The 26,128-nt window shown below is 38.1% G+C and overlaps 1 protein-coding gene across 1 annotated transcript in view; it reads right to left on the bottom strand.

Annotated features, from left to right (window-relative positions):
• Nucleotides 1–25,781, bottom strand: part of Bub1 (BUB1 mitotic checkpoint serine/threonine kinase) — a 42,413-nt gene extending 16,632 nt beyond the window's left edge. The window contains exons 1-16 of the mRNA XM_013019718.1: nucleotides 25,694–25,781; nucleotides 19,280–19,339; nucleotides 19,060–19,198; nucleotides 17,673–17,869; nucleotides 15,909–15,952; nucleotides 14,590–14,690; nucleotides 13,466–13,518; nucleotides 13,196–13,371; nucleotides 11,683–11,834; nucleotides 8,903–9,132; nucleotides 7,690–7,748; nucleotides 2,769–2,897; nucleotides 2,567–2,677; nucleotides 1,805–1,901; nucleotides 767–848; nucleotides 516–537 (exon numbers count right to left, since the gene is read on the bottom strand). Coding sequence (XP_012875172.1) covers nucleotides 516–537; nucleotides 767–848; nucleotides 1,805–1,901; nucleotides 2,567–2,677; nucleotides 2,769–2,897; nucleotides 7,690–7,748; nucleotides 8,903–9,132; nucleotides 11,683–11,834; nucleotides 13,196–13,371; nucleotides 13,466–13,518; nucleotides 14,590–14,690; nucleotides 15,909–15,952; nucleotides 17,673–17,869; nucleotides 19,060–19,198; nucleotides 19,280–19,339; nucleotides 25,694–25,719 — 1,678 coding nt within the window. The 5' untranslated portion in view covers nucleotides 25,720–25,781. The remainder of the gene's footprint in view (nucleotides 1–515; nucleotides 538–766; nucleotides 849–1,804; nucleotides 1,902–2,566; nucleotides 2,678–2,768; nucleotides 2,898–7,689; nucleotides 7,749–8,902; nucleotides 9,133–11,682; nucleotides 11,835–13,195; nucleotides 13,372–13,465; nucleotides 13,519–14,589; nucleotides 14,691–15,908; nucleotides 15,953–17,672; nucleotides 17,870–19,059; nucleotides 19,199–19,279; nucleotides 19,340–25,693) is intronic.
• Between the last annotated feature and the right edge of the window lie 347 nt (nucleotides 25,782–26,128).

Here is a 26,128-nt window from a genome sequence, read left to right as displayed (position 1 = left end):
CTCAGCAGGCTGAGATCTGAGGATCACATTCAAAGCCAGCCTGGGCAGGAATGTCCTTGAGACTCTTATCCCTAATAAACCACCAGAAAACCAGAAGTGGCATTGTAGCTCAAATGGGAGAGCGCTAGCCTTGAGCTGAAGAGCTCAGGAAATCACCAGCAAAGTAATTTATAATTACCAAGTTTATGATTATATAACATATAAAATTTGTGAGTCTAGTGAACTGCTTGAAGTTACACAAATACTCTTAAAGTTCTTTAAAGAGGGGCTGGGAAGGTAGCTCCATGGTAGTGCTTGCCTTGAGGCCCTGGGTTCTATTCCTCAGCACCACAGAAGCAGAAAAACCCAGAAGTGGTGCTGTGGCTCAAGTGGTTATTATTAAGGTGTTTACTGAAGGGTTACCATTGAACTAAGAAGCTTTAAAGAACTTTTTTTTTTTTTCCGGTCATGGGGCCATAGTTATATTAAAAAAAGATTCTTGTTTCCCATTGTTAGCATACATGCATGGGCCCTACCTGCAGCAGGTACTAGTGATTTCTTAAGAGTAAGAATCATATCAACTTCAATATTTTTCTATCCCAGTATCTGACATATTACAGGTACTCAAAAAGTTGTTGAATAATGCTTTGAAAGAAACACATTCTTTATAGAACACTATATTTTCCAAGACAGTTGGACATATCTCAAACCATTTGGAGAACTAATCATTTCCTAAAATGAAAAGAGTTGTAACGTCCATTTCAAAATAAACCAGATATTTGCTTACATTTTGTTTTGAAGGAAATCTGCTAACAGAGCGTTCCCCGAAGGTCCTGGATCCTGGAGGCTTATTTTTAGGCTGTGGTAATCTAAGGAGAGATTTGAAAAATTCAAAATCCTAAAATGTATTGATAAAATAGATGCTACCACTTAAAAGAATATTTTCCACTTATAACTGAGTTAATAGTTTTAGGGATTCCTGATTTTTACTACCGTTCTACAAAACAATGCAAACTGAATCACCTATAAACATTATTGATCTAGAGTTACTCAAAAGGGGTAGAAAATACAATTTCTGTCAAATTCAGTTCCAAGTTTTGGGGGCAAAGAAGAATAAGGACTATGAAAAGTAAAATGTCAAGGATTTATTTATAAAATGTCATTCACATTTTATTTCTTATTTCCTGTTTCTGGCCTAGCTCTGAAATATTGCTCTGCAAGCTGGTCATGTCTTCTTTCTGCTTCAATAAAGTTTTTCCCTATCAGGATACTGGTAATTCACACTGACATCTCTTGTTCCATGGTTTAAGCTATGAATAGTGAGGCTTTCAGAGCCACCCCTCTCTAGAGTCTGATATGGCTCTCCAACATTAGTCCTCTGCCTTAAGCAACTTTACTCACCAAAAACTACTTCCTTTTTTCCTTATCCTCCTGTAAATATAAATTGGGCCTGTATAAATACTTGTTCCTAATCTACATCTATAATAGTTTTGAATCAAGAGAATCCACCAACTGAGCCCTCTCTCAAGTTGTAACCAGACTCTAATTTCCTTCACAACTATCCTTTTGCTGTGGCAGGTTTGCTGTCTTGGAACTTCTACACAGAACTGCAGATAGGTAGAACTTTGGTAATTAGCTCCTGGTTACAGGGTCAAATAGGTTGTCAGTGGCAGAGCTAGGACTGGAACCTTGACCATCTGGTCAGCAAGCTGTGTTCTTCCCAAACTGTCAATCACCTTGAGTCCTGCAAGCACCTCCATTGATCCTGTGGCACTGTGACAACATGCATTCTTCCCAATATTATTTTAATTAAATATTTCCTTACCCATAATTTTCTTGGTTTCCATCTTCATAAATAGGGATAGCAGATGACAAAGACATAATCTTATTGATCCCCCAAGCCCCAGAAGACGCTGCATTTTCTGCAAGAGAATAAAAAAATAATATTTTATTATTGTCCTAGGGGAGGAAAAATATCACTATCCTTTACATTAGACATTAACTATAAATAAGAAGAAACAGCTTACATAAAAAGAACTGGTATCAGTTTTAATAATACTAATTAGTACAGGAAGTCACTTTGAAGTGAAATGAAGTGACTTAACTATGGTCACTGGGTCATAAATTCCTTTCGTACATAAATAAAAGTATTGGTCATTTTCCTGCAGCACTGCTAAAGACATTGAATTATTCAACAAAAGCTCCCAGTGTTTTTTTTTTTTTCATTTCCTTTATGAAATAAACTATCAGCTTGTATTTCTAGCCCTCCTAAATCTAACTAGATCTTGCAAATAATTATGGTGACCTGTAGCTCCTAGCATGGGCTCCAACATTCCACTTGGCCATTTCTCTACCACAACCAGCTCAAATCACATCTCTTTCTGACCATTTCTAACTATGGGGATTATGTCCTTCTTTAGCACTGCTATATTTAAAAAAAAAAATCTATCACTCACACTGTCTGTCACCTTATCAAATTGTCATATTTTTATTTCATGTGTTCCCTATCCTCTTACATAATCCTTCATAACACCTTTGGTAGCCCCCATGATGCTATGTACTTAGTAAGTTTTAAACCAATTGTTACTTTGAAACTGGGCTTCAAATTCATCTTCATTTTGATCTAGTGATGTCCATTCATCTTTGTCATCAAAAACGTCAGGAATTGTAGGAGCCTGAAATATGTTCATGATGAAACCTTAAAGAACAAAAAGAATATTTGTCAAGAGGTGACAAAAGAGCTTTCCTTAATTTGTTATAGGTATCACACACAAAATTATTTACTTTACCTAATGCTTCCTTGGTATGCACAGTGGGTGACGGCTGCACTTTGGATGGTGTTGCTTGAACCATTCCTAGTGAGGTGTTTGGAGTTGTGTGAAATGAACTTACACTAGCCACCTTCTGTATTTCACATGCTAGCAAAGGAATGAATCAAAATGTACTGTCAGTAGACCAATCAGAATACAATGGAAGGCACATTGAGGAACTCAGTACAATCAACAAGCTTATCACAGTCATTAATAACTAAAATTATTTATTGTTTTCATATACTTGGTACTTATCTTTGTAATAGTACTATGCAGTTGGTATGGTGAGGAATATCCTTTTACAGAAAGCAAAATGAAGGCTCAGGGATGAGCCATCTGTTCTGTGAATAACCCATTTAGCAGTTTTGTCATAAATAGCATCCTCAGCTTTCCTGTATCATAAAACTACTTGCTTATGGTTATGCTCTAAATCTTTACTCTTAACACTGTATCTCTTAAGATTTGCTTCCATCTCACTCAGTTGGAGTCAGACAACGGTGTAAAAAGCTCTGATCAGCCCAACCTGTTTGCATAGGTCTTATGCAACTTCTTCTTCCTTCCCCTGCTCACCCTATAGGTGAGAAGTGTCTTTACTGAACTTAGAACATACCAGAGGCTTTCCTGAGGGCTCTGTGCTTGCTACTCCTTCTGCCTAAAACAGACTTGTCAATTTAGCTATATGGATAACTCCTATCTCTAGTCATTCATTATTACCTTCTCAGAAATCCAACCTCAGTATTAATATAGTGTCCCTTACTATATCGGGGTTCACTTATTGTGGCTTCACTGTATTACAGGTTAAAAAATATATATCTAATTTGGTAGAGTTTTTACCATATCGTAGGATTTTGCATTATATAGGTATTTACATAAGTTATTTTAATTATTTTTGTGCAAATATTTTAAACAATGTAACACTATAAAACGTATTAAGATAATAATAAATTGAAATACAATATGTATTTCATCAGTGGATGAAAACTACTGTACACAATGGAAATGCAGTAAGCCATTACTGTGTGTGCAAGTTTGCCAATGTGAGATTGTACATGGCACACTACTGGCTGATGAAATGGAAGGTGACCAACCACAGCACTGGATGCTGATTGGCTCAGTGACTGTAGCATTGGTCTGTTTGGTCTCCCATATTGTGTCGATACATTAAGCATCTCTCCCTGTCCACTTCACATCAACAAACTGATTACTACACATAGTGTTGCTCTGCCATGGTGTGAAATTTTCATAGGCACATCAACAAATTGATTACTATACATGTGTTGCTCTGCCATGGTATGAAATTTTCATAGAAGTTTGAATTTATTTCAAGCCCCATGATACCACCTAAACATTCTGTGTCTTTGCTTCCGGGAGCCAACCCAAGTGCTAGAGAAAGATGTTTACCATCAAAGGAAAGGTGGAACTTCTGGACAGGTTAAAGGAAGGAAAAAGCTATGCCGCTGTAGGCCGCCATTACGGGATCAACAAATCTACTGCTGGCTATGTAAAGACAAGAAGAACATCAGTTTTGCAGCAACAACGACTTTTAACAAGATTGCAAAGAGGGTGGTCACTTCCTCCAATCAGGCCATTGTGAGGGTGGAGTCTGCATTGGCCTTGTGGATAAATGACTGCAGCAAGAAGAAGATCTCACTGGACACCAACACCATCTGGACAAAGGCCAAGAAACTTTATGATCGTTCTGCAGAAAGCATGGATGTTCACGATGATGACAAGGATGACGATGTAGAAGCAGGACTGTCAAGTGTTTCTCCCATCAGATCAACCCCAGTCAGTGCCAGCAAGGGTTGGTTTGACAAATTTCAAAGATGCTTTAGACTCAAGAGCATTTCTCTGCATGGAGAAGCTGCTTCTGTAGATAAAGCTGGAGCCAGGTATATGTGAATATGTTCAAATCCATCATCAAGGAAAGGGGCTATAAGCCTGAACAAGGTTTCTTTTCTTTTTGGTCAGTCATGGGGCTGGAATTCTGGGCCCGGACACTGTCCCTCAGCTCTTCAGCTCAAGGCTAGCCGTCTACCACTTGAGCCACAGTGTCACTTTGGGCCTTTTCTGTTTATGTGGTGCTGAGGAATTGAACTCAAGGCCTCATGAATGTGAGGCGTTACCACTGAGACACCTTTCAAGCTCCTAAACACGTTCTTACATAGATGGGACAGGCTCATTTTGGAAACGAATTCCATCTCACACTTTTATTATGAAGGATGAAGTCAAAGCCCCTAATTTAAAGGCCCCAAAAGATTGAGTAACTCTGATTACATGTGGGAATGCATTTATTTTAAGTCTCAAAACCCAAGGTCCCTATAAAACAAGAATAAGAATGTGTTGCCTGTGTATTGGATGCACAACTCCAAGGCCTGGATCATGAAACTCACAGCTGATTGGTTCTACCAGTGATTTATCCCGGAGGTTAAGCTTTATCTGGCAGAGAAAAACAAAGTGCTTCTGACCGTGGGCAATGCTGGAGGAGGCCATGCTGTCGAACTGTCATATAATGGCATCCAGATAAGAGTTTTTGCTACCAAATTCCACATAGCTCATTCAGCTTGTGGATCAAGGTATTACGTCCACTTTTAAGTTGCTCTACATGTGAAATGCCCTGTAAAACTTAATTGAAGGTGTGGATGCAAGTGAACACTTCTTGTTAAAGGCTTATTTGTATCATGGCTCCTAAATATTCAGAAGGTCATAAAGGAGATGAAGAGTGAAACAGTAAATGCCAGCTGGAAAAATTCGTGACCAGAAGTGGTCCATGATTATAAGGAATTCTCCCCATGAAGTCCATCACTCTGCCGTAGCAAAGGCTGTGAAGCTGGCAAAACTACTAGGAGATGGTTTAAAAGATATGACATGAATGACCTGATCAATATCCACTCAGAACCATTGACAGATGAAGATCTGATGGAGAGGACAAAGTCATCAAGCGAAGAGGATGAGGAACAAGATGAACTAAAGGTTGGAGAAGAGAAGGTTGGCCTCATACTTGATCGTCTTGCAACTATGGATGGGATGGCCAAGAACTTCAGCAAGTAGCTGAAGAATGGGATCTCCATATGCTTCATTTGTTGCACTTCATAAATACAATTGAGAGTGGCATGTCAGATAATGACAGAAATGTTTTTTCTTGCTTGCTATTGTTTCTAACATGTTTATGAGATATTTCTTTGTTGATTTGTATGTCCCTCCCCCACAGTATAACCCCTGTTTTCATTGTATTTGATGTTGGTATAATTTGTGGAGGGGAAGGGAAAAACGAATTGTTTAAATAGGGATACAGGTGGACCCACTGCAACAATGAGATGTGCAAGATGTTATGTCAAAAATGAACTTTACAACTTTGGCTCAGGAGTGGGTGAGGGAGGGGGGTGATGATGAGAAGGGATGGGAAGGGGAAACAAAGGAGGAGGCAAACAAAGAAGGGAGCAACAATGCTTGATAAGAAATGTACTCATTACCTTGCTCGTGTAATTGTAACCCCTCTGTATGGTATTTTCACAATGAAAAGAGAAAAAAACCTCACTCAGAAGAAAAAGAAGTGCCAGCAACTCTCCATAACTATGTTCGTCACTCAGACAAAAAGTTACGCCTATGCCTTTAACAGAAATAGAAGTTACGGCCCAGGGTGAAAATACCGCACCACCTGATGAAGTGGTACCTTCAGAAGAGCTGTAATGCTCTTCTTGGCTGTGCAGTATTCATCTCATTGGTATCACCTTCACCGCCATCAGCACTGCACAACTACATAATTCATGATCTTCATTGTTCAAGTTGTAGTATACTTCACTGACAGTACTCATAGAATTTTGTATGTTGTTAAAATTTCATAAGTTAAAAACTGTAGTAAGTGTTTAAGAGTATATGAATTATTTATAAGAGTGTGAGAAACGTTAATAAGAAAGTGGGAAAGGTTTATAGGAGAGTAGGGTTTATAAAGCCTTAAAATATATAAATCATAAAATAAATATAATGCTGCTACTTCATGTATTGTCACCTATTGCAGGGGTCTCTGGAATGTAATTCCCACAATAGGTGAGGGATCATTGTACTTCCTGTCCTGGGAGACTTTCACTGTACTGTTCACAGCTACCTCTCTGAGTACTCAGTACAATGCCTGGTGTCTGGGGAACAGGCACCATATCTTGGTGCAATCAACAAGTCTCAGCTATTTGGTGTAATGGTCAGCTGTTTCAAGAAGCCCGTTTCCACAAATGGTCAGTGGATAATCATGCTATCTTCATATGGAGGAAAAGTTCAAATGTCCTAATATCCAAATGAGACCTATTAATGTATACAACTTATCATCAATCAGCTATGCAAATGCCTCCAGTAGAGTAGCAAATAGGATTATATAGTATTAAACACTGAATTACTTTTCCCAACTAACACACTAAAGATGACAATCATTTTAGATTAAGATGCTGCTAATAGAAGTTTTCATAAATTAGGTTTTTGTTTGTATGTGTGTTTGTTTTTGTTGGCCATGGGGACTGAACTCTGGGCCTGGATGCTGTCCCTCAGATCTTCTGCTCAAGGCTAGCACTGTACCACTTGAGCCAAGCACCACTTCTGGCATTTTCTGTTTATGTGGTGCTGAGGAATCAGACCCAGGGCCTCATGCATGCAAGGCAAGCATTCTACCAATGAGCCACTTTCCTGGCCCCAATAAATTAGGTTTTCAAAGGATTCTGCATTATGAAGAAGTGGATTTCTACTTTGATTTGAAATGGTCTGGGGCTCTGCTCTCTAATAACAAGCTTGCTAAACTTAGGTTTAGTAAGGTCTGTCTGAAGCTTTCCAAAAGCACAGCTACAACACAGACAATGAGTAACCAAGAGAAATCTGCCCAAGCAAGTCAGGATGAAGTTGTTATAATGAAACACACCTTCTTTCATTTCAGTCCCAATCTGTGGCTTGAACTCATGAGTACTCTGATTCATACATCTGCAAAAGAAAGTACTTGAGATATGTTGAAGAATAAAACTACATATATACCTTTTGCCTAATTCTCAAGAAATAATAGTAAAAGAAATTAGGCAACAATTATAAGCCCGTGGTTAAAACACAGATAGAACTCTAGGTCCATGTTATGAGTCAATGTTATTTTTTTTTCCTTTCAGATATTTTTCCTTTCAGTTAAAGAAAATCTTACAAATAAATCCAGGTACTGATACTTGTGTAAATTACTGATTCTGAATTTTAGCACCATAATAACCATCTCTTTATGTGTCAGGATAGCGTAACATCTTCTCTAATTTAAATGCATTCATTTATAGTATAGGTTAAATGTAACATCCAGTTCCAAGCACCTGAAACAGGGGAAGCTCTGGTGTTTCAGTGATGAGCCTACAGTCACAAAATAATGTCCGGATTAAAAATAACAGCTACCAAGGAAGAAAGCAAAATGTATGCAAACCAGAGCTTGTTTGAAAAGTATACTTGGGGCAATGGATCTCATCTACTACTTCTAGAATTCCCATAAAGGAACCTTAAAATGTTAACTAAAACTTCTTAAGAAATTTGAATTTTACACATTCTTATCAAATCACGAGTTAAAAGACTTCTGCATTGCTGAAGATATAAATGTAAAACAAACAACTGATATGAACTTTCAATTTCTGCAATGTAGAAAACTTCTGCAAAATTGGGGAGAAGATCTTCAGAGCAATGTGAGGGTAAATCTTGGCATATAGTCATAGACAATGATACCAAATTGTTTCCAGTGGGAGGACAGAAGGACTGAGAAAACATGGCAAGTAACTATCTGGATAGTAATAGTATCTGCAATTCCACAGTTAAAGGTAAGTTCAGTTTGCAGCTGTATATTTTTCAAGTGTAAGAGATTTAGGTTTCAAGGAAATGGAAATTGTAATTCAAGAGAAAAGCGTGAAATGAAACAACTTTTCTAAAGAAGCATGTCATAAAGTAAGTGTGACGGATTTGGGGCGTTTTTAAACAACATACTTGCTCCCAAAACTATTTTTAAAAAAGTAAGAATCCTTCATTTTCAAATACTGTTCTTGATATTGTGGATCATGAAAAGAGACTGACAAATGCCATTTAAATAACTGATACCTTCAGGACTACCTCGGGCTTACCTGGAGTCTGTCATTGACTGGGCCTTTAAAGGAACAGGAGGAGCTACACTCTGGCTGATGGCTGGGGACACCAAAGTAGCAGTAATAGTAGTTGCTGCAAGAGGGACAACAGGTGGTGGCTCTTTAGGGTTCTCTGAGTTCTTTAAGGACTGATGACTGATGGCTGGAAGATTTGGAGCTCTCACTTCCCGCTGGAAGTCTACACTTGGCCCCATACATGCTGGAGTGACCTATCATGTCAAGCAAAAAACAAAACAAAACAAACAAAACCCCCCCAGGATATTACTAATCAAGCACTAGAGCTTTCTGAAGCAAAGTGTATAGATTTCTTTCCCTTTGAAGCATACCTTACCACTTCAGGTATTTTAAAATGAAGCCTGCTACAAAAAAATGAAGAAGCTACAAAGGATTTGTAGCTTCTGAACATGGACACAACCCACAGCTCAAATTTCTAACCACAAGAAAGTAAACAGCATTTATAATATATCAGTATTTTAAAACTATCTTCCCTCTCTGTACTTAATTTGAGAAACTCACCAACGAATCAATGCAAATGCTCACAATTGTGTCCATTTTCTATTCAATAAATAGGTATTTATGGAAAGGATAACAAGCTCTATACTTAAAAATCTTTGCTTCTCTACTATATGTACACAGAACTTAGGCAATGTTACAAAGTTAAAGAGAGAGGGTTAATTCAAAATATTCTTGTTAAAAATAACCAACAGAATAAAAAAAAAACCAACTGGGTGCTAGTGGCTCACACCTGTAATCTTAGCTACTCAGGAGGCTGAGATTTGAGGATCATTGTTGGAAGCCAGCCCAGGCAGAAAAGTCCTTAATCTCTTATCTCCAATTAACCACTCAAAAACTGGAAGTAGTGCTGTGGCTCAAGTGTTAGAGAGCTCGCCTTGAGCACAAAGAGACTCAGGGACAGTGCCCAGGTTCTAAATTCAAACCCCACAAAACAAAAACAAACATCAAATATCTAGGGTAAAAATGTTATTTCACAGAAAACTGGATAAAATATAAGAAGTTCATCCTTCCTAGTCATCAAAAAGGGTAACTTAAAATAACTTATACTACTTTCTCACCTAACAGAATCATAAAGATAAAAAATCATAATACAATTCCTTATCTGAAATATTTTGAACTCAAAGTATTTCAGAATTTTTCAGATTTTAGAATATTTGCTTAGACTTACTAGTTGAACACCCCTGATTCAAACATCTGAAGTCCCAAAATACTCTGAAATTCTAAACTTCAGTACTAGCTGGCTATGTATGATGATCAAAGTTTCAGATTTAGAGTTTTTCAGATTTTAGATTTTTAGATTATAGATGATCTATTATAGATGATCTACCAGTATTCAATCTGAGTAAATATTTTTAAGAAGAAAAAGCAAGAGATGTACTGTACCAGATATCAAAAATAAACAAGAAAGCTATAGGAAATATACAGTATGAAATAATAAAAAAGCTCTATTGACAAAAATAAGGGTATATTTTAGAAATGGATTCTTCAAATATAAAGATTTGGCATGAGAGAATTTTGATAAGGTTTTTGCCTATACTGGTCAACCCATTTGGACAATATATCTCTATACCACTGTATAGACAAATTCCATAAAGCTTTTGGCTTAGGACAGGAGATTAAGCATATGATTTATAATCTACTCTCAACCAGACCTCAGAGAAATGTTAACACCTAAATAGCTGCTGGACTGGTCTAGGGTTCCCTGGTCTCTAGAATGCATTAAGTATTTCTGTTGAGAAAAAAAAACAACACCCTTAAAAACAACTATTGTAGGTAGATACAGCTATTTATCTTCATGTTCCACCTGAAAAGGAGATGGGAGGTTGGTATCTGGAGAATTGTTCAAGAAGACTCTAGACTACTAGACTACAAAAGAGGGTGTAATGGATACTATGGACTAAAAGTATCATATGTACAAGAATGCTCACTGCAACATGCTCTGTAACAGCTGCTATAGGACATATGTGTCCTGTAAGGAATGACAGAAGACTGTACTATAATATGCGTTGGATCTCTATGCAAGTGAAAGGCCTACAAGATGTGCTAGGTTCAAAAAAGCAGAAAATAAGTCTTCTTTAAGCTGAAATGTCACAGCAAAACACAAACCACAGCAGTATCAGTGAAGAACATCCACTGATACATATATATGTGTATAAATCCATGTATATACATACATGTTCACTAACATGTTCTTCCTAAAAAGATACAAGCTTAAATAAATATACCTATAGCATATTTTTATTAGATTTAAAATAAATCATATATATAAAATATATATGTACATATACATATATAAATATATATATATATATATATTTTTTTTTTTTTGTGGGTCCTGGGGCTTGATTTCAGGGGATAGGTACTGTCCCTTTATCTTTTGTGCTCAAGGCTACTGCTCTACCATTTGAGTCACAGCTCTACTTCAGGCTTTTTTTGGTGGTTAATTGGAGATAAGAGTCTCATGGACTTTCCTACCTGGGCTGGCTTCAAACTGTGATCCTTAGATTTCAAACTCCTGAGTATCTAGGATTATAGATGTGAGCCACCAGCACCTGGCTATATTTTAAAAATAATTTCAAAATATTCTTAAAGAAGGCATTTGATTATCACAGTATTCTTTTTCATGGACAGGAACTCATTATGTGAAAGATTAAGCAAACATTATGAGCTTTAAATTAATACTCAGTAATTACAAACACCACTAGGTGGGTTACAGTCTTCACTGGAAAAGAGCAGGGACATACCTCAGACCTTTCCGGAAAAGCAGAGGGGTCCTGGTGGGATGGCTCCCCGACTTGGTGTAATTTTTTGTGAAGCTCATCCATTTTCTTTTTTAATAATTGTTCTTCAAAAGCGCTAGCCTCCTTGCTCTTCATATAATGTTTGTCTTCATTTACTTTAGAAAAGAGAGTTTGTTTACAAAGCTTAAATCCAGGTCCTCAGAGGAATATATATAAAATGAGTAAAAGGTCCTATTTTAGGATGGCATTGTCATGCTCATATTTATTAAGTTGGAGCACTGAAAACTGTAGTTACCTTTTATTTTTTTAGTCAGTCCTGGGGCCTGAATTCTGGGCCTGGGCGCTGTCCCTCAGCTCTTCAGCTCAAGGAGAGCGCTCTACCACTTTGAGTCACAGCGCCACTTCCAGGTTTTTCTGCTTATGTGGTGCTGCCGAACAGAATCCAGGGCCTCATGCATGCAAGGCAAGCACTCAACCACTGAGCCACCTTCCCAGACCATGTATTTACTGTTTAGTTATAACCTTTATCTATTGCCAGCATGGTTACTATTATATTCAGGGCATATATGAATTGTAAGGAATTGACGTGGTGATCAACAATATTATTTGATATTAGCCCAGTATAATACCCAATACTTTTTATAAGCAATCATGACTTTGAAAATGATTTTTCATTTCAGTTTTTCAAAGACAAACTTCAAGCAACATGTTGAACTGAAACCTCTATGTATAACTACTTAAAGATAATAATAATACAAAGAACTCTCCAAGTACTTTTGTGAAGTACATTAAAGTGCATGGAGCACATTATGATCAGCTTACTTAGCCATACCACAGCCTGACTGGAGACTTACACCTATCTATGCGCAGCTCAAAATGGGTCCAGTCCTGTATAAAGTAGGAATTGATCATTCTCTTGGTTGTTGATCCAACATAAATAATATTCTCACAGAATGGTTATAGTCTCAGCTATGTAGTAGAGAATCTTGAGTGGAAGATTCATTTTCCTAGGGTCTATGTTGTTATAATAAGAGCCAACTCTATTAAGGTATACATTAGTGAGGAACTAAACTTAGCCCTCTCTCTAGCCATAAATAATATGGCACATTGATCAGAGAACTCCTTTTGTTTCATTTGTTTAAAGTAGGTAAAGAACTTGGAAAAATCTCTTCTGAACTTTCATTTCCAATCTAATCCTGTCATAGTATAAGTAAGTGGGCCTGCAAATTTGGAACTGCTGTACAGAAGTACAAATCCATACAGATCATACTGAAAAACGTTAATGACAAAGATTCTTGTGCAGTGTTCTCTCTACATGAGCAATGCTGCGAAGACAAGGACTGAATCACCATACAAGCATGGCTGCCATGTTCATGTTTAGCAAAGATTTCCAAGCCTCTTACAGATAAGCTACACACATTTTCTGCAATATGTCAGCATTGTCAATTATTTGATGAAAAATGCAATTACCATTTTAAATGACATACAAATAACTCAAAATATGAGATACAAGTACCCCATTGTTCATGCTTCCTTCTTTGATTGTATTTCTGTGCTCTCAGCTCCTCAAAGGAAAATTCTGAGTCTCCACGAATAAGCTTCTCCTTGCAGTACATAACGACCTGCTGCACATCAGCGCTGGCTGCCGAAGATGAGTTTGTAGAGCATTCTGATTTAGAAATCATGAGTACCCTTTGTTACCAACAAGGGAAAAAGACAACATTTACAATACTGGAAATTTACACTCTGAAAGGAAACTAAGTAATAGAGCAATGATTATACTTGCATATTTGGCTCTTTGTTACAAGCTGAGGATATTGCTCCAGAGACTTCAGAACTCTAAGAGACAGAAAACAAACATAAGTGACCTTTACTACAAACAACACCGGCACAAAAAAAAAAACAAAGTCAACTTCATCCCAAATCAATATGAAAATGTTTCGGTGGAAGGGCCTGGACTCAAATAGATTTATACATGTGCTATATTATGATTAACAGCTGAAGCTTTAGTTTGCAACACTATCATAACTTTTCCTAATTAAAAACTCACCAAGAACAAAACATATAAAACTGAGCAATTATGTTAATCCTCAATAAATCCTAGTACACTTGGAGACAGAGACCGGAAAACCTCAAGGTTTGAAAGACTCCATCTCAAGTAATGGGTAGGTAGAGTAGCATGCACTATTATCTCAGCTACAGGGGAAGCACAATGGCTAGGCACAGGGCAGGGGAATTCTTGGTAGGGCAAAAAGCTCCATGGGAATAAAAATCAGGCATGGCAGAGAAAGACAAAGTTACACTTATTGGTTGGTGCTGATGGCAGATGAAAAGGTATCATTTGATGCTTCTGAAGAAATAGTATTTTTTCCAGTGCATAAGAATAAAGTTAATGGAAGATAGGTCTCAAGTTTGAGAAGAGCTAAAAGAAATCTAGAGAAGAGTGAAAAGATGTTTAAATCTCTATAATTAGGCCTTAAAGGGTAAACTGGGAAACCTAACAGATACACAAGACATAATGAGTGAGCTGGGACACTGGAAGGAGAGTCCTGGTTGAGGTTATGGGCACCAAGACTTTTTATTTTTTTCAGCAAGGCTCAGTAACCTCCAGTTAGAAGCGACTCAAAATAGGGATTTCTTTGGCCAGTGAAAGAAACTGCGAGAGAGAGAAGGCCACTGACAGATAAGGAAGTGAGAACAGGAGTTGTGTGGTGGGGATCCCTGGGTCTGATGACTACTAATATGAGTTGACCAGACGTAGATGACAATAGGCCAAGGAAGCTGCATGAAGGTTTAGTGACAGGAGTCAAGGTCAAAGAAAAGAGATGCCCAAGGGGATATAGAAAGTAGTCAAGATGGTCTGTTTAGTACATTCCTAGTTTTCATACAACTTAAAAATGTCTTTATTACCTGACTCTTAGAAACATAGGCTGGGTTTTTTTCTGGACTGGATTTTGATGCTATTGCTTGGTTTAAAATCTGGGCATTTTGCAGAGGTTCTGAGGTTCCAGCTATGAGATGAGACAAAGTACGGAAAAAATATTAAAATACTGTATAATACATTCCCTTGCTCATTCATTCAATGCACTCACATTTTTCTCAGAAAATGGAAGTAAAACATTTTTTAAATCCAAATATTATACAAACAATTTTCCTACCAATTAAAAACACCCAAAAAAGTATAGGAAAGAAACATAAAACCTTGCTGAGTGCCAATGGCTCATACCTAGGAGGCTGAGATCTAATGATCGCAGGTTGAAGGAAAGTCCCTGAGACTTTTATCTTCAATTAATCACCAAAAAGGTAGAAGTGGGGCTGTGGCTCAAGTGATAGAGTGCTAGTCTTGAGCAAAAAAGCTCAGAAACAGTGCCCTGAGTTCAAGCCCCAGTATAAACACACACCAAACATATCATCTTCCTTCCCCCAACACACATATTTTTATTCTATAGGAAAAAAAGGGATCATATTTCCTAAATAGATAGATACACATAGATGTAATTTAGAACAGAGTCTAGAATCTATTTTGGAAACTTTTCACTTTTTGAAACAGTATCCCTATGTTGCTCAAACTTCAGTTTCCTCCTTTGGCCATTCAAGTGTTGAAATCATTGGGATTACAGGAGTAATCTACCATACCTGACAATATCTTTTATGTATATATGTATGTATGTATGTATGTATGTATGTATCTATGTATTTATTTTGGTCAGTCCTGGGGCTAGAACTCTGGGCTTGGGTGCTGTCCCTACGCTCATCAGCTCAAGGCAAGCACTCTATCGCATGAGCCACCGCACCACTTCTGGTTTTTTAGTGGTTTATTGGAGATAAGTGTCTTATGGACTTTCCTGCCTGGGCTGGCACTGAACCATGATCCTCAGATCTCAGCCTCCTGAATAGCTAGGATTACAGGCATGAGCCATCAGTGCCCAGCTCTGACAACATCTTTTAAATACCTCCCTGTCTCACTTGTTGTAACAGAATGAAAACTTCAAGCTTTGCTTTTAAGTTTGCTCTATTAAAGTGGTAAGATAAGTAAGACAGAAGTCTTGGTCCTAGGGCTATTTATAGGCTTTATTATTATTACAGTGCTATCCCCATGACCCAAGACAGTAGAGTATGGTTTTCAGTAAATAGTAGATATATATATATTTTTTAAGACGAAGAAAAATCAGTGAAAATTAAGAGACTCAATTATTAACAATCTAGACCTTTTAGAAAGGATTATTTACCTTGAGCTGGCAAACGCGATTCAGTAAGGCGAGCCTGAAATAACCTAAATGATGGTAGAAAAGATGTCAACGTAGATTATAAATTTAAAGTTGAATACATATATATATTCAAACAGAAACTAAATATAAGCCTGTGAACACTGAGGATGAAAAAGAACATAAAATGGAATATGAGTTGCTTCAAAATTAAGGAATAAAATTCAGAGTGTATATTCATATCTAAAATATCTAGTAGAAAATGTCCTTGCTGTGAGCAGAGGCTATCACCTGGAATCCTAGATACTCAGGAGGCTGAGACCCGAGGTTCACAGTTTAAAGCCAGCCCAGGCAGATAGGTTCATGAGACCCTAACTACCAAAAAGTCAAAAATAGAGCCTGTGGCTCAAGTTGTAGAGCACTAGCCTTGAGCAAAAAAGGTCAGGGAGTGTCCAAACCTTGAGTTTGAGCCTCAGGACCAGCATATACACACACACAAAAGTCATCCTTTTGCCCAGGTTAAGTCTACATTTCTCAAATCCACATAAGATATATACTTTTTCCATGTCTGAAGTCTGCAAATATAACCCAGGGTGTTTGAACTCCTACTTTAGCTATTTTGTACATTTGTAACAAAATGAATATAATGTTTTGAAGAAAGAACTGAAAGTATAAAACTTCAAAAGGCAGACAGATTAATACTGTTCAGGCAATGAGAAGTTCTCAGATATGTCATTTCATGGCACTTTTACATATCAACTTTCAAAAATGTATAGCTCCCAAGCTGAGCAAGAGTATATATGAAGGTTGTAAGGAAGAGATATACAACAAAATGCTAAACACAGCTTAGCTCTTAATTTAAACAAATCAATTGAAACCAAACCTTTTTACATGATGGGGAAAGACAGAAAATTAGATGATATTAAAGAATTGTTATTTTTATTAAATGATTATGGAGTAAAAGTTGTAAGAAATAATCTTTTGGAGATATTTATGTGGTAGAGTTTGAGGCAAAATATCTGCTGCTCTGGAGCTGCTTTAAAATTCATCAGCACAGAAAAAATTGACAAAACGTTAATAATTATTGAAAGAATGTGCTGTATAAATGGAGGTTTCTTAATTTTTTAATTTTATTTATTGTAAAGATGCTGTACAGAGGGGTTGCATTTACATGAGTAAGGGAATGAGTACATATCTTGTTGAGCATTGTTACCCCTTCCTTTGTTCTCCCACTATCCCTTCCCTCTCTCTCCCCTCCATCCCCATCTCATCCCCCCCCCCCCACAAAGTTGTAAAGTTGAATTCCAATATACTGTCTTGTGGGTATCATAGTTGCCATGTGTCATTAAATGGTGGTTTATATACTAATTTTTCTTTTTCATGTTTTTGAAATTTTTATAATAAAAATATTTAAGTACAAATACTATAGCAAAGTATTCTTTTTTTTTTTTTTGCTGGTTGTGGGGCCTGAACTCTGGGTCTGTGCGCTGTCCCACAATTGTCACTACAATGATAATAGTAATATTTCTGGGCAATTTCTTTTCTGTATACTATTCTATATTGAGCACATTTCCCACAGGAAGGATTTCCCACTAAAATGGATAGCACAAAATTCTTCTTTTTTCTTTTTTTAAATTGTTGTTGATTGTGGGGCTTGAACTCAGGGCCTGGGCACTGTCCCTGAGCTCTTTGGCCCATAGCTTGTGCTCTACTACTCTGAGACACAGTATCACTTTCAATAGCATAAGTGTTTTAAAAGCAAATATTCCATTCTTATTTTGAAACTACCTGTACTGTTGTTGCAGTAGTTCTCTAGGTTCAGCTTGGTTCTGAATTCCTCTCCGAAAAACAGCACTGGCATGCTGCAGTTCTCCCAGGGCTTCTAGATGTCCCGCCCAGAAAATGTACAGAGGAGATGACAGGGTTCCAATTCCCTGGTTGTACAGAAACTCAAAAAACTGATGGAGGTCATTGTTGTACTCAGCCTATAGGAACCCAGACCAAAAACATATAAGACAAGTGAGGTGGGGTGACTGAGAAGAGGTTACCAGGTATATGGGCTGTTGGACAGGGAAGGAGTAACTTCTAATAATGAGTAACAGCAGGGTATCCTAGTAACAGGGTAATTTTGTGTTTCAAAATAGCTAGAGAAGATTCTTAATGTTCCCAAAACAAAGAAATGATAAGCAACTGAGGTGATGGATATGTACTTAGCCTGTGCGGATCATTACACATTACATGTATATATTGAAATATCTATCATACTGCATTTCATAAACACATGTAATTACTCTGCATAAAAGTATGTAAATAAAGACACTAGGAACACTAAATCAATCTATAATAATATATAAGGACAATGAAATTATTAGTATAGGTCAGGTCCAGAATCTAGATAGCCCTCCACTGTTCAGTCCTCATAAAGGACTGAGGATAGACATTGCATAGGTAAAGGTGTGTACAGTTCTGACAGCAAACCAAAAAGTTAGGTTCTTTCCTTTCCTTAACATTCAATATTCTTAAAATTATCTGTACTATTTTCTAAGTTAGTGAGTCGTTGATAATATTATTACATCCAATATTACTTTTCTCTTAATCTGAGCTTAATCTCTTAATCTAAGCTCCAGAGAGCTTATTTTATAACTTAGTGAACAAGTTCATGTTTACTCTTATTCACTCCATATGTGATTTCTATTACTAGAGCCCATGTTCCAAGCTTTTATTCCAGGCTTTGTCCCAACCTCTTAAAGCCTGACTTAGCTTATCTTTTTAGTACTAAATTTAGTCTTTGAGAGGTAAAGTTTTCATTATTGTATAAATTTAATTTGCTCCCAGAGGCCTGTTAGTACCTGGTAGTTTCTGCTTATCTTCCCCTCACCAAACATTTCTTACCCAACATACATTCTACTTTTTTAAGCTTTCAGTTTCTGTCTCATGCTGGAACACTTGCAGATTTGAAATGAAGACTATGTTTTTAAAATTAAATCACTGTCTAAATACAGTGCATTTTCTTTCTAAAATGAACACTTCTACCCATAAAATTTTTTAAAAAAAGACTGGATACAAGGAAGTTAAATAAAATACCAGCACCAAACAATCTTAAGATCTAGGGAAAAACAAAACAAAACAAAAGAACATGATTTTGATCTGATTAGCCATCTGATAGTATACTTACAAATTTTAAGCAATAATTGATGAATCTTGGGTCATTGTGGTATTTCTTCACATCTAAAAATTCCTTCATTAAATGTTCTAATGACAGTATCAAGTAGTCTTTATTATCAGGAAAATTCTCTTCTATCCACTGCAAGTAGCTAGAAAGACACAGATAATGTTAGTTTTCAGTAGAGTAGCATATAGTTGGTGTCAAGGGAAAAAGTAAAGTAAATGCTGACCTTTCCCATTCTCCAAGTGGGTCACTGCCTTTGTAGTTTCGCATATGGGCTTCAAACATTCTAGAACAGTGAAAGGCACATATGTGAGATACTGAAGATAATTCTTAAGAGCAAAAAAAGAAAAAATTGGAATCTCATTTATATCTCTTAACATAAAAAACAAATTATCAACCCAAATGCTATAGTATAAAATTTGAAACAACATTCACTCAGAAGTAGTTAGAAAACTCAGAAGCCGTTTCCTGATGAAAGTTCATCTCTAGCTCTATCCCTGCCTCTCCTTCACCTGGTCCCAGTGGCATAGCTTTTTTTTTTTTTTTTCAGTCGTGGGGCCTGAACTCTGGGCCTGGGTGTTGTCCCTCAGCTCTTCAGCTCAAGGCTAGTGCTCTACCACTTGAGTCACAGAGCCACTTTCAGCTTTATCTGTTTATGTGGTGCTGAGGAATCAAACCCTGGGCCTCATGCATGCAAGTCAAGCACTCTACCACTGAGCCACCTTCCCAGCCCCTGGCATAGCTTCTTTGAAGGGCCAAGTCTGGGAGCTTGCTGCACTCTTCCTAACAGTAGGATTAAGATATGATCCTACTCAGACCTCTCATTTGCTTCCTAGAAGAATGGCTAGAACAAGATGGAAGAAGGGTTACACCTACTTGAGTGAAAGCCAGAGCACCACAACTTAAAGAGTTTCCTGGGCTCCAAGGTAACACATTGCTCCTAAGGAAGAGCATACCAGAGTGAAAGTACATTAGTCACTAAAGCTTTCAGAAGACTCTGCTTCTCTCATTTCCACATACCCAACTACAGGGTTTAAAAAGCAACTAAACAGTAGCCAGTCACGATGGCTCACTCCTATAATGCCTGCTACTCAGAGTTGGCGGTAGAGATCATAATCTGAAGTCAGACACAGGCAAACACACAAGATCCTATCTGAAAATAACTAAAAGCAAAAAAGGGCTGGGGGTGTGGCTAAAGTGGTAAAGCACTTGCCTGGTGAACATAAGGACTTGAGTTCAAACCACAATCACACACACACACACACACACACACACACACACACACACACACACAAACAAACAACAACCAAAAAGAACAAGAAGAAAGAGAAAAAGAAAAAGAAAAAAGTTAGCCAAACAAAACAAAACTCTTCTGGAAGCTCAGATGCTGAGGCAAACAAATGAACAAAGAAAATGTTAAATATGTCAAGTTATATTAAGTACTAAGAAGAAAACAAAACCAAACCAAACAGGAGAAGAGGATAAGAGTGTGGTAAGGGTTACTCTTTCTAGATAGAGTGGTTAGGAAAGGCCTGCCTCTTGAAGGGGATGACATGAGATTAAAGCCAGGCAGCCACACTATCAGGAGGGAAATGGTCAAACAGAGAGAACTTCAGGAACTGGCTATTTCCAGTAACAGAAATAGAATCAGTGTGGTTTAAATGTGAAGAGCAGGAAAATGTAGAGTGACAGATTCAAATTCACATTTTAAAATGTCTACTTTTTTCCTCTAAGAGGTAGGGGAATGGAGGTGAGAACCACTTAGGATGGACTAGAGTTGCAATGGTGGGTGGTACAGGCCAGGGTGACAGAAGTGCACATGATGCACATGGTGCACATTTCAGAGGAAGTAGGGTGGGGCTTACAGATTGGACTGGTTTTATGAGAAATTGTAAGTTTTTTTTATTAAAAGGGATTAAAATATTTTACAGGAGACCTAAAAATATATTTCTTTGGCATACTGAGTTATTAAAAGAAACTACAGATCTGCACAGCAACCTTTTGGTAACAGAAATTTGCCACAATCCCATATGAGGTCAACAGCTAACCTCTGATGTTTTTCATCTGCCTCATCTTCTTTTTGTGACACTTTTTTAAAAAGTAATTTTGCTATTATTAAGGTGTTGTATACAGATGTTACCATTTCATAAGTCCTGTGATACTTTTATTTTGAGACTTTCATGGACTTGTACATGATGAAATGTCTATACCTTTTCTTTTAAAAAATCTACATCAAATTATTCCAGAGACTAAATTAAGGAACCTTAAAAACAGAGGTAAATATTAAATTTCACTCTCTTCTAGATATCACCTTAGTACAGAAATGAAACCAACGTTCTTCATGACTCAAAATCCAGATATCATAACAAAAAAAGCAATATAAAGTCAACCATAAGATAATACAAAGTTTCTTTGTACACATCAGATAATAGTTAAAAAAAAAAACTACCACCAGAGACAAGAGAAATGACAAGCTGGGAAAACAAAAGAATTTCTAAAAATTGAAAATGAACTAAAGGCATAAAAGACAAAAAAAAAAAAAAAACACTTCACTGAGCATTACAAGCTATGTGTGTCTGTGTGTACATGCGTGTGTGCTGGTCCTGGGGCTTGAAGGCAGGGTCTGGGTGTTATCCTGAGCTTTTTTGCTCAAGGCTACAACTTGAGCCACAGCTCCACTTCTAGATTTTGGGTGGCTAATTGGGGTAAGAGATCCATGGGCTTTCCTGACTTGGCTGGCTTTGAACCACAATCCTCTTATCTTATCTCAGCCTTCTGAGTAGCTAAGATCAGTGAACTGCCAGCAGCAGGCTTGAATTACAAGCTTTTACACATGGAAAATAAGTTCAAACTCTCTCAAAAGAGAAATCTACCTTATCGAAGTACAACTCTCTAAATGTATCTTATTGGGAAAGAAAAATGTGAGAGGAGCAAGAAAGTAGGTAACAGGAAGCAGGTACTCACATCTTTCTTACAGGCAGGCGTACATTCAATACCTGCCACTCCATCTTCACCTGAATCAAAATTTTGACAGGATACCTGAAACTGTAGAACTATAATATTGTGTCCTTTATATATTGCTTTTTCTGATACATACATAAGTATAATTAAACTTAGTTTGTAAATCAGGCAAAGAAACAGATTAATATGAATAATAATAAAATAGCACAAATGAAGACTTTTGGGGGATGGTATCCTTTCTCCCAAATCAACTTCTTCAACTCTTTTGAAAACATGGCAGAACAACTTCTGTCTCAGTAGACACGGTCTCTTGAGTAATTCAATATTTTTTCAAACTAAGTTATTGCTGGATCGCTCTAGCCATCCCTTAGTTGTGCGAATGGCTTGGTAAGACTTACCGAAGTCTTTGTTATATAGGCTCCTTGCTCTCTGGTACAATTTATGGCTGACAGAACACATCTTCTGTTCTGTGTTTCATCTCCAAATTTAATGTCTTTTATATCTTAAGCACTTACCATATATTATGGCAATAACATTTGCAGTTTGTAAGTATGACAGCAAAATTTTCTTTTTCCTTCCTCACAATTTCATGGAAAAGATAAGAGAGGTTCTTATCATAGATCTTAGCAATTGCACTATGAATTTCATTCATTTGTTCTTAAGTCAAACACGTGCACCTTTTCACCACTACAAGGAAGCATAATTTTGTATTCTCTTTGGCATATCTGAATTGCCAGCATCACATTCTTGTGCTTTGGAATCATTATTTAGGAAATTAAGGCGTATGTACACAAGGCACTATAGAATACCACTAAGTCAGTAGGCGGGATACTAAGTAACTTGGCCATGGTACACAGAGTCAAGAGTCATTTCCCTAAACTGCAAAGAGCAGGAAGGTACAAGATTTCATCAGGCTACACAGAATAGTGTCTAAGTTATTTTTTTCATTTAAATTTTATTTTAAAGGTGATATACAGAAGAGTTACAGTTACATAAGTCAGGTAATGAGTACATTCCTTTTTTTAACAATGTCACCCCCTCTCCCTCATTTTCTCCCAGTTTTTCTCCTCCTGACCCCCCTCCCAAGTTGTATAGTTCATTCCAACCATGTCTACTGAGTACCACTGCTGAATTGGTTCACTCTTTGTCCCACCATTTCTGTGCTTCCCCTTTTTCTCCCCAAATCAAATAAATTTATATACAAGACAAAGTTTTTAGAAATCAAACAGTGACCAAAGGGAATAAACAGAAGGAAGAAAATAACTGCAACACATTATCCTGTCCATGCAATTGTAACCCCTCTGTACAGTATGTTCACAAATAAAATAAAATTAAATAAAAAAAATCTAAAAACAAAAAAAAAAGAAAATAACTGCAAACAGGACCATTAAGAAAAACTTGATTTCCATTTCTTAGAACTCATTTCAATAAGCCTCATTTTATGTGACCACTTGATTTCCATTTCTTAGAACTCATTTCAATAAGCCTCATTTTATGTGACCATATGCACACAACTATTAGCTTTTGCGATCCTCTCCTGAGAGGATCCACTGTGGTTCCACTGTGTGACTGTTTAAAGTGCTGTATAATTAATCATGTCCAAGTGTAATTATTTGTCTTTTACTATCCATTGGACTTACTTGTAGATTTATAGGCACATTTCTAATGATTACAAATGAGGGAAACCATGAAACCTAAGTATGTTTCTTTGGGTCTGGCTTACTTCACTTAGTATAATTTTTTCCAAGTCTTTCCATTTCCTTACAAATGTCACAATGTCATTCTTTCTGATGGAAGCCTAAAATTCAATTGTGTATATATACATTTTCTTGATCCACTCATCCATTGAGGGGCATCTAGGTTGATTCTAGATCTTAGCTATGGTCAACTGTACTGCAATGAACATGGTTGGGCTGTTGGCTTCAGTGCAGCCTGGTTTGTGGTCATGTGGGTGAATACCCAGGAGTGGGATGGCTAGGCCATAGGGAAGGAAGCCTTATGTTTAGTCTCATCCAATTTAAAACTGAAGAAATTTCTGGAATTTTCCACTTAAAATATTCAGACCACAGATGAATGTAGGTAACTGAAACAGTGGGTAAGGGGATAACTGTAAACCTACTTTGGGAAATCTAGAAATCAGATACACCTGTGTATATGCCAAATACCATATGCACAATATTTTTACTGGAACACTATTTGTAATAGCAAAAGACAAATCAACAGCCCAAATGCTGTATGAATTTGTAAAACTTAAAAAAATGTGTTTATGTATTTATTTCTAAGGATATTGTTAGGCAAAAAAATGCCATGTTTCTCTGCTACATTTGATGTGAGATAAAGGCAGGAAATGTACACACACCTACACAAACATAGATAGACTACAAAAATATATTTTCAAAAACGAACACTTGAAAAACTAGAAGGTTGGTTATATAGGATGGAACGAGAATAGATAGGTATAAAAAGTTCCTGGGGAATACTTTTCTAAACCTACTTCTAAATTTGAATCTCTCATGCCTCCTTACATCAGGATAAATCCCTATAAGGTCAGAACCTTTCTCCCAAAAATGGGTGATACAAGTTTGCTCAAAATAAACAGATCATGCTCTCTACATCAACTACATCCTAGGAAAATAGCTAACACCAGCTAAAACTTCACAGTCAGTTCATTGGAACAAATTAGCTTTAAAAAAAAAATCAAAATAGATCTGGCAGATTGCCGTTCTAAACCAAAGTTGGGCTCCCTTTAAATGAGGGGTGGAGTCCCAAAAGAGAATGCCTTCCTTGTTGGACTGATTGAAGACAATCTAAAAGACTTAAACAAATGTTTGTTTTGACTACATTAGTTCTCAGATCCCCAAGAGATGTTTAACACACACACCTACACCTACACACACACACACACACACACACACACACACGCGCGCGCGAGCGCGCGCCCACCTTTTACTTCCTACCACACATGATTAAACCATTTTGAATGCTTTTAAATCACAGGCTGGGTCAGTCACCTAAGTTATAAAACAAACGTGGAACTTTTAAAAATTGTGCTGAAGGGCTGGGAAGGTGGCTCAGTGGTAGAGCGCTCGCCTTGAGCTGAAGAGCTGAGGGACAGCGCCCAGGCCAGGAGTTCAAGCCTCACGACCGACGAAAAACAAAAAAGGTGAGGAAAATGGCAGGAATGATCCGACAATAAGCAAACCTTTTTTTCTCTCACACCCTCGATGGGTGTGAGAGCGGGGTGAATTCTCGCTCCGATGGGGTCAGCATTTTTGATTTACTTTTCTATTTTTCGTTATGCCGAAATCGCACCGGGGTGGCGCTTTCCTGCCACCGAGGCGTCTGTCCAGACCTGGGTCCTCACGGACGAGCGACAAGAGCTCTCGGCCTCACACCTCGTCCCGTCCCCCCACGGTCACAGGGCAGCCAGGTGGGCGGGCGACGGCGGGGTGTCCTCAGGAGCGGCACCCACCACACGAATGGCTCCGGAAGCGGCCCGGGCTAGGGAGCGGTGGGCCGGGCTGCCACAAACCCAAAGCCGGGGGTGGAGCGGGGGTGAAGGAGGTGGGGAAGGCCGGGGGACGCTGGGAGCTGAGCCCAGCACACAACCTGTGGGACGCTGGGCCCGCGGCGGAGGGCGACGCCATCGCATCGCTCCCACCCCTCCAGAAGGACTTACTGAAATACATTTTCCGGGTTGTCCATGGCGAGGAGGATGCGGGGACGGCAGCAGGCCCAGCTGCTGCGTGAAGACTATTCGAATCTCCCGCGCAGCCGCAGACTCTGCGCCGAACGTTGGCGAGACGTCTGGCTATTGGACACACTGCAGACGGGCTGGCCAATCGCTGGGCCGTTGCCGGGAGACCAGGTCCCGCCTTCCCTCTCCTGGAAGGTCCTCCCACTTGCTCTTGGCTAGGATAGAACCGAAACCGGGCCACCTCTGAGGTAAGGTGTGGAAGTGCGAGCGTCCGTGCCGCCAGGGGGCGCGAACCTTGGTTCCGTCGTAGGGATTAAAAACTCTCCAAAGTGCAATGGATTTGCACAATCCCAGGATTAACATTTTGTCCTGGGAAGATATCTGGAGACGGCCTTTGGTCCTCAGAGCGGCGTCCTC

This window comes from Dipodomys ordii, unplaced genomic scaffold (genome assembly GCF_000151885.1).
Source record: "Dipodomys ordii isolate 6190 unplaced genomic scaffold, Dord_2.0 Scaffold47, whole genome shotgun sequence".
Taxonomy (NCBI): domain Eukaryota; kingdom Metazoa; phylum Chordata; class Mammalia; order Rodentia; family Heteromyidae; genus Dipodomys; species Dipodomys ordii.
Note: the sequence above shows the minus strand (reverse complement) of the source record. Positions and strands in the feature narration are given on the sequence as shown.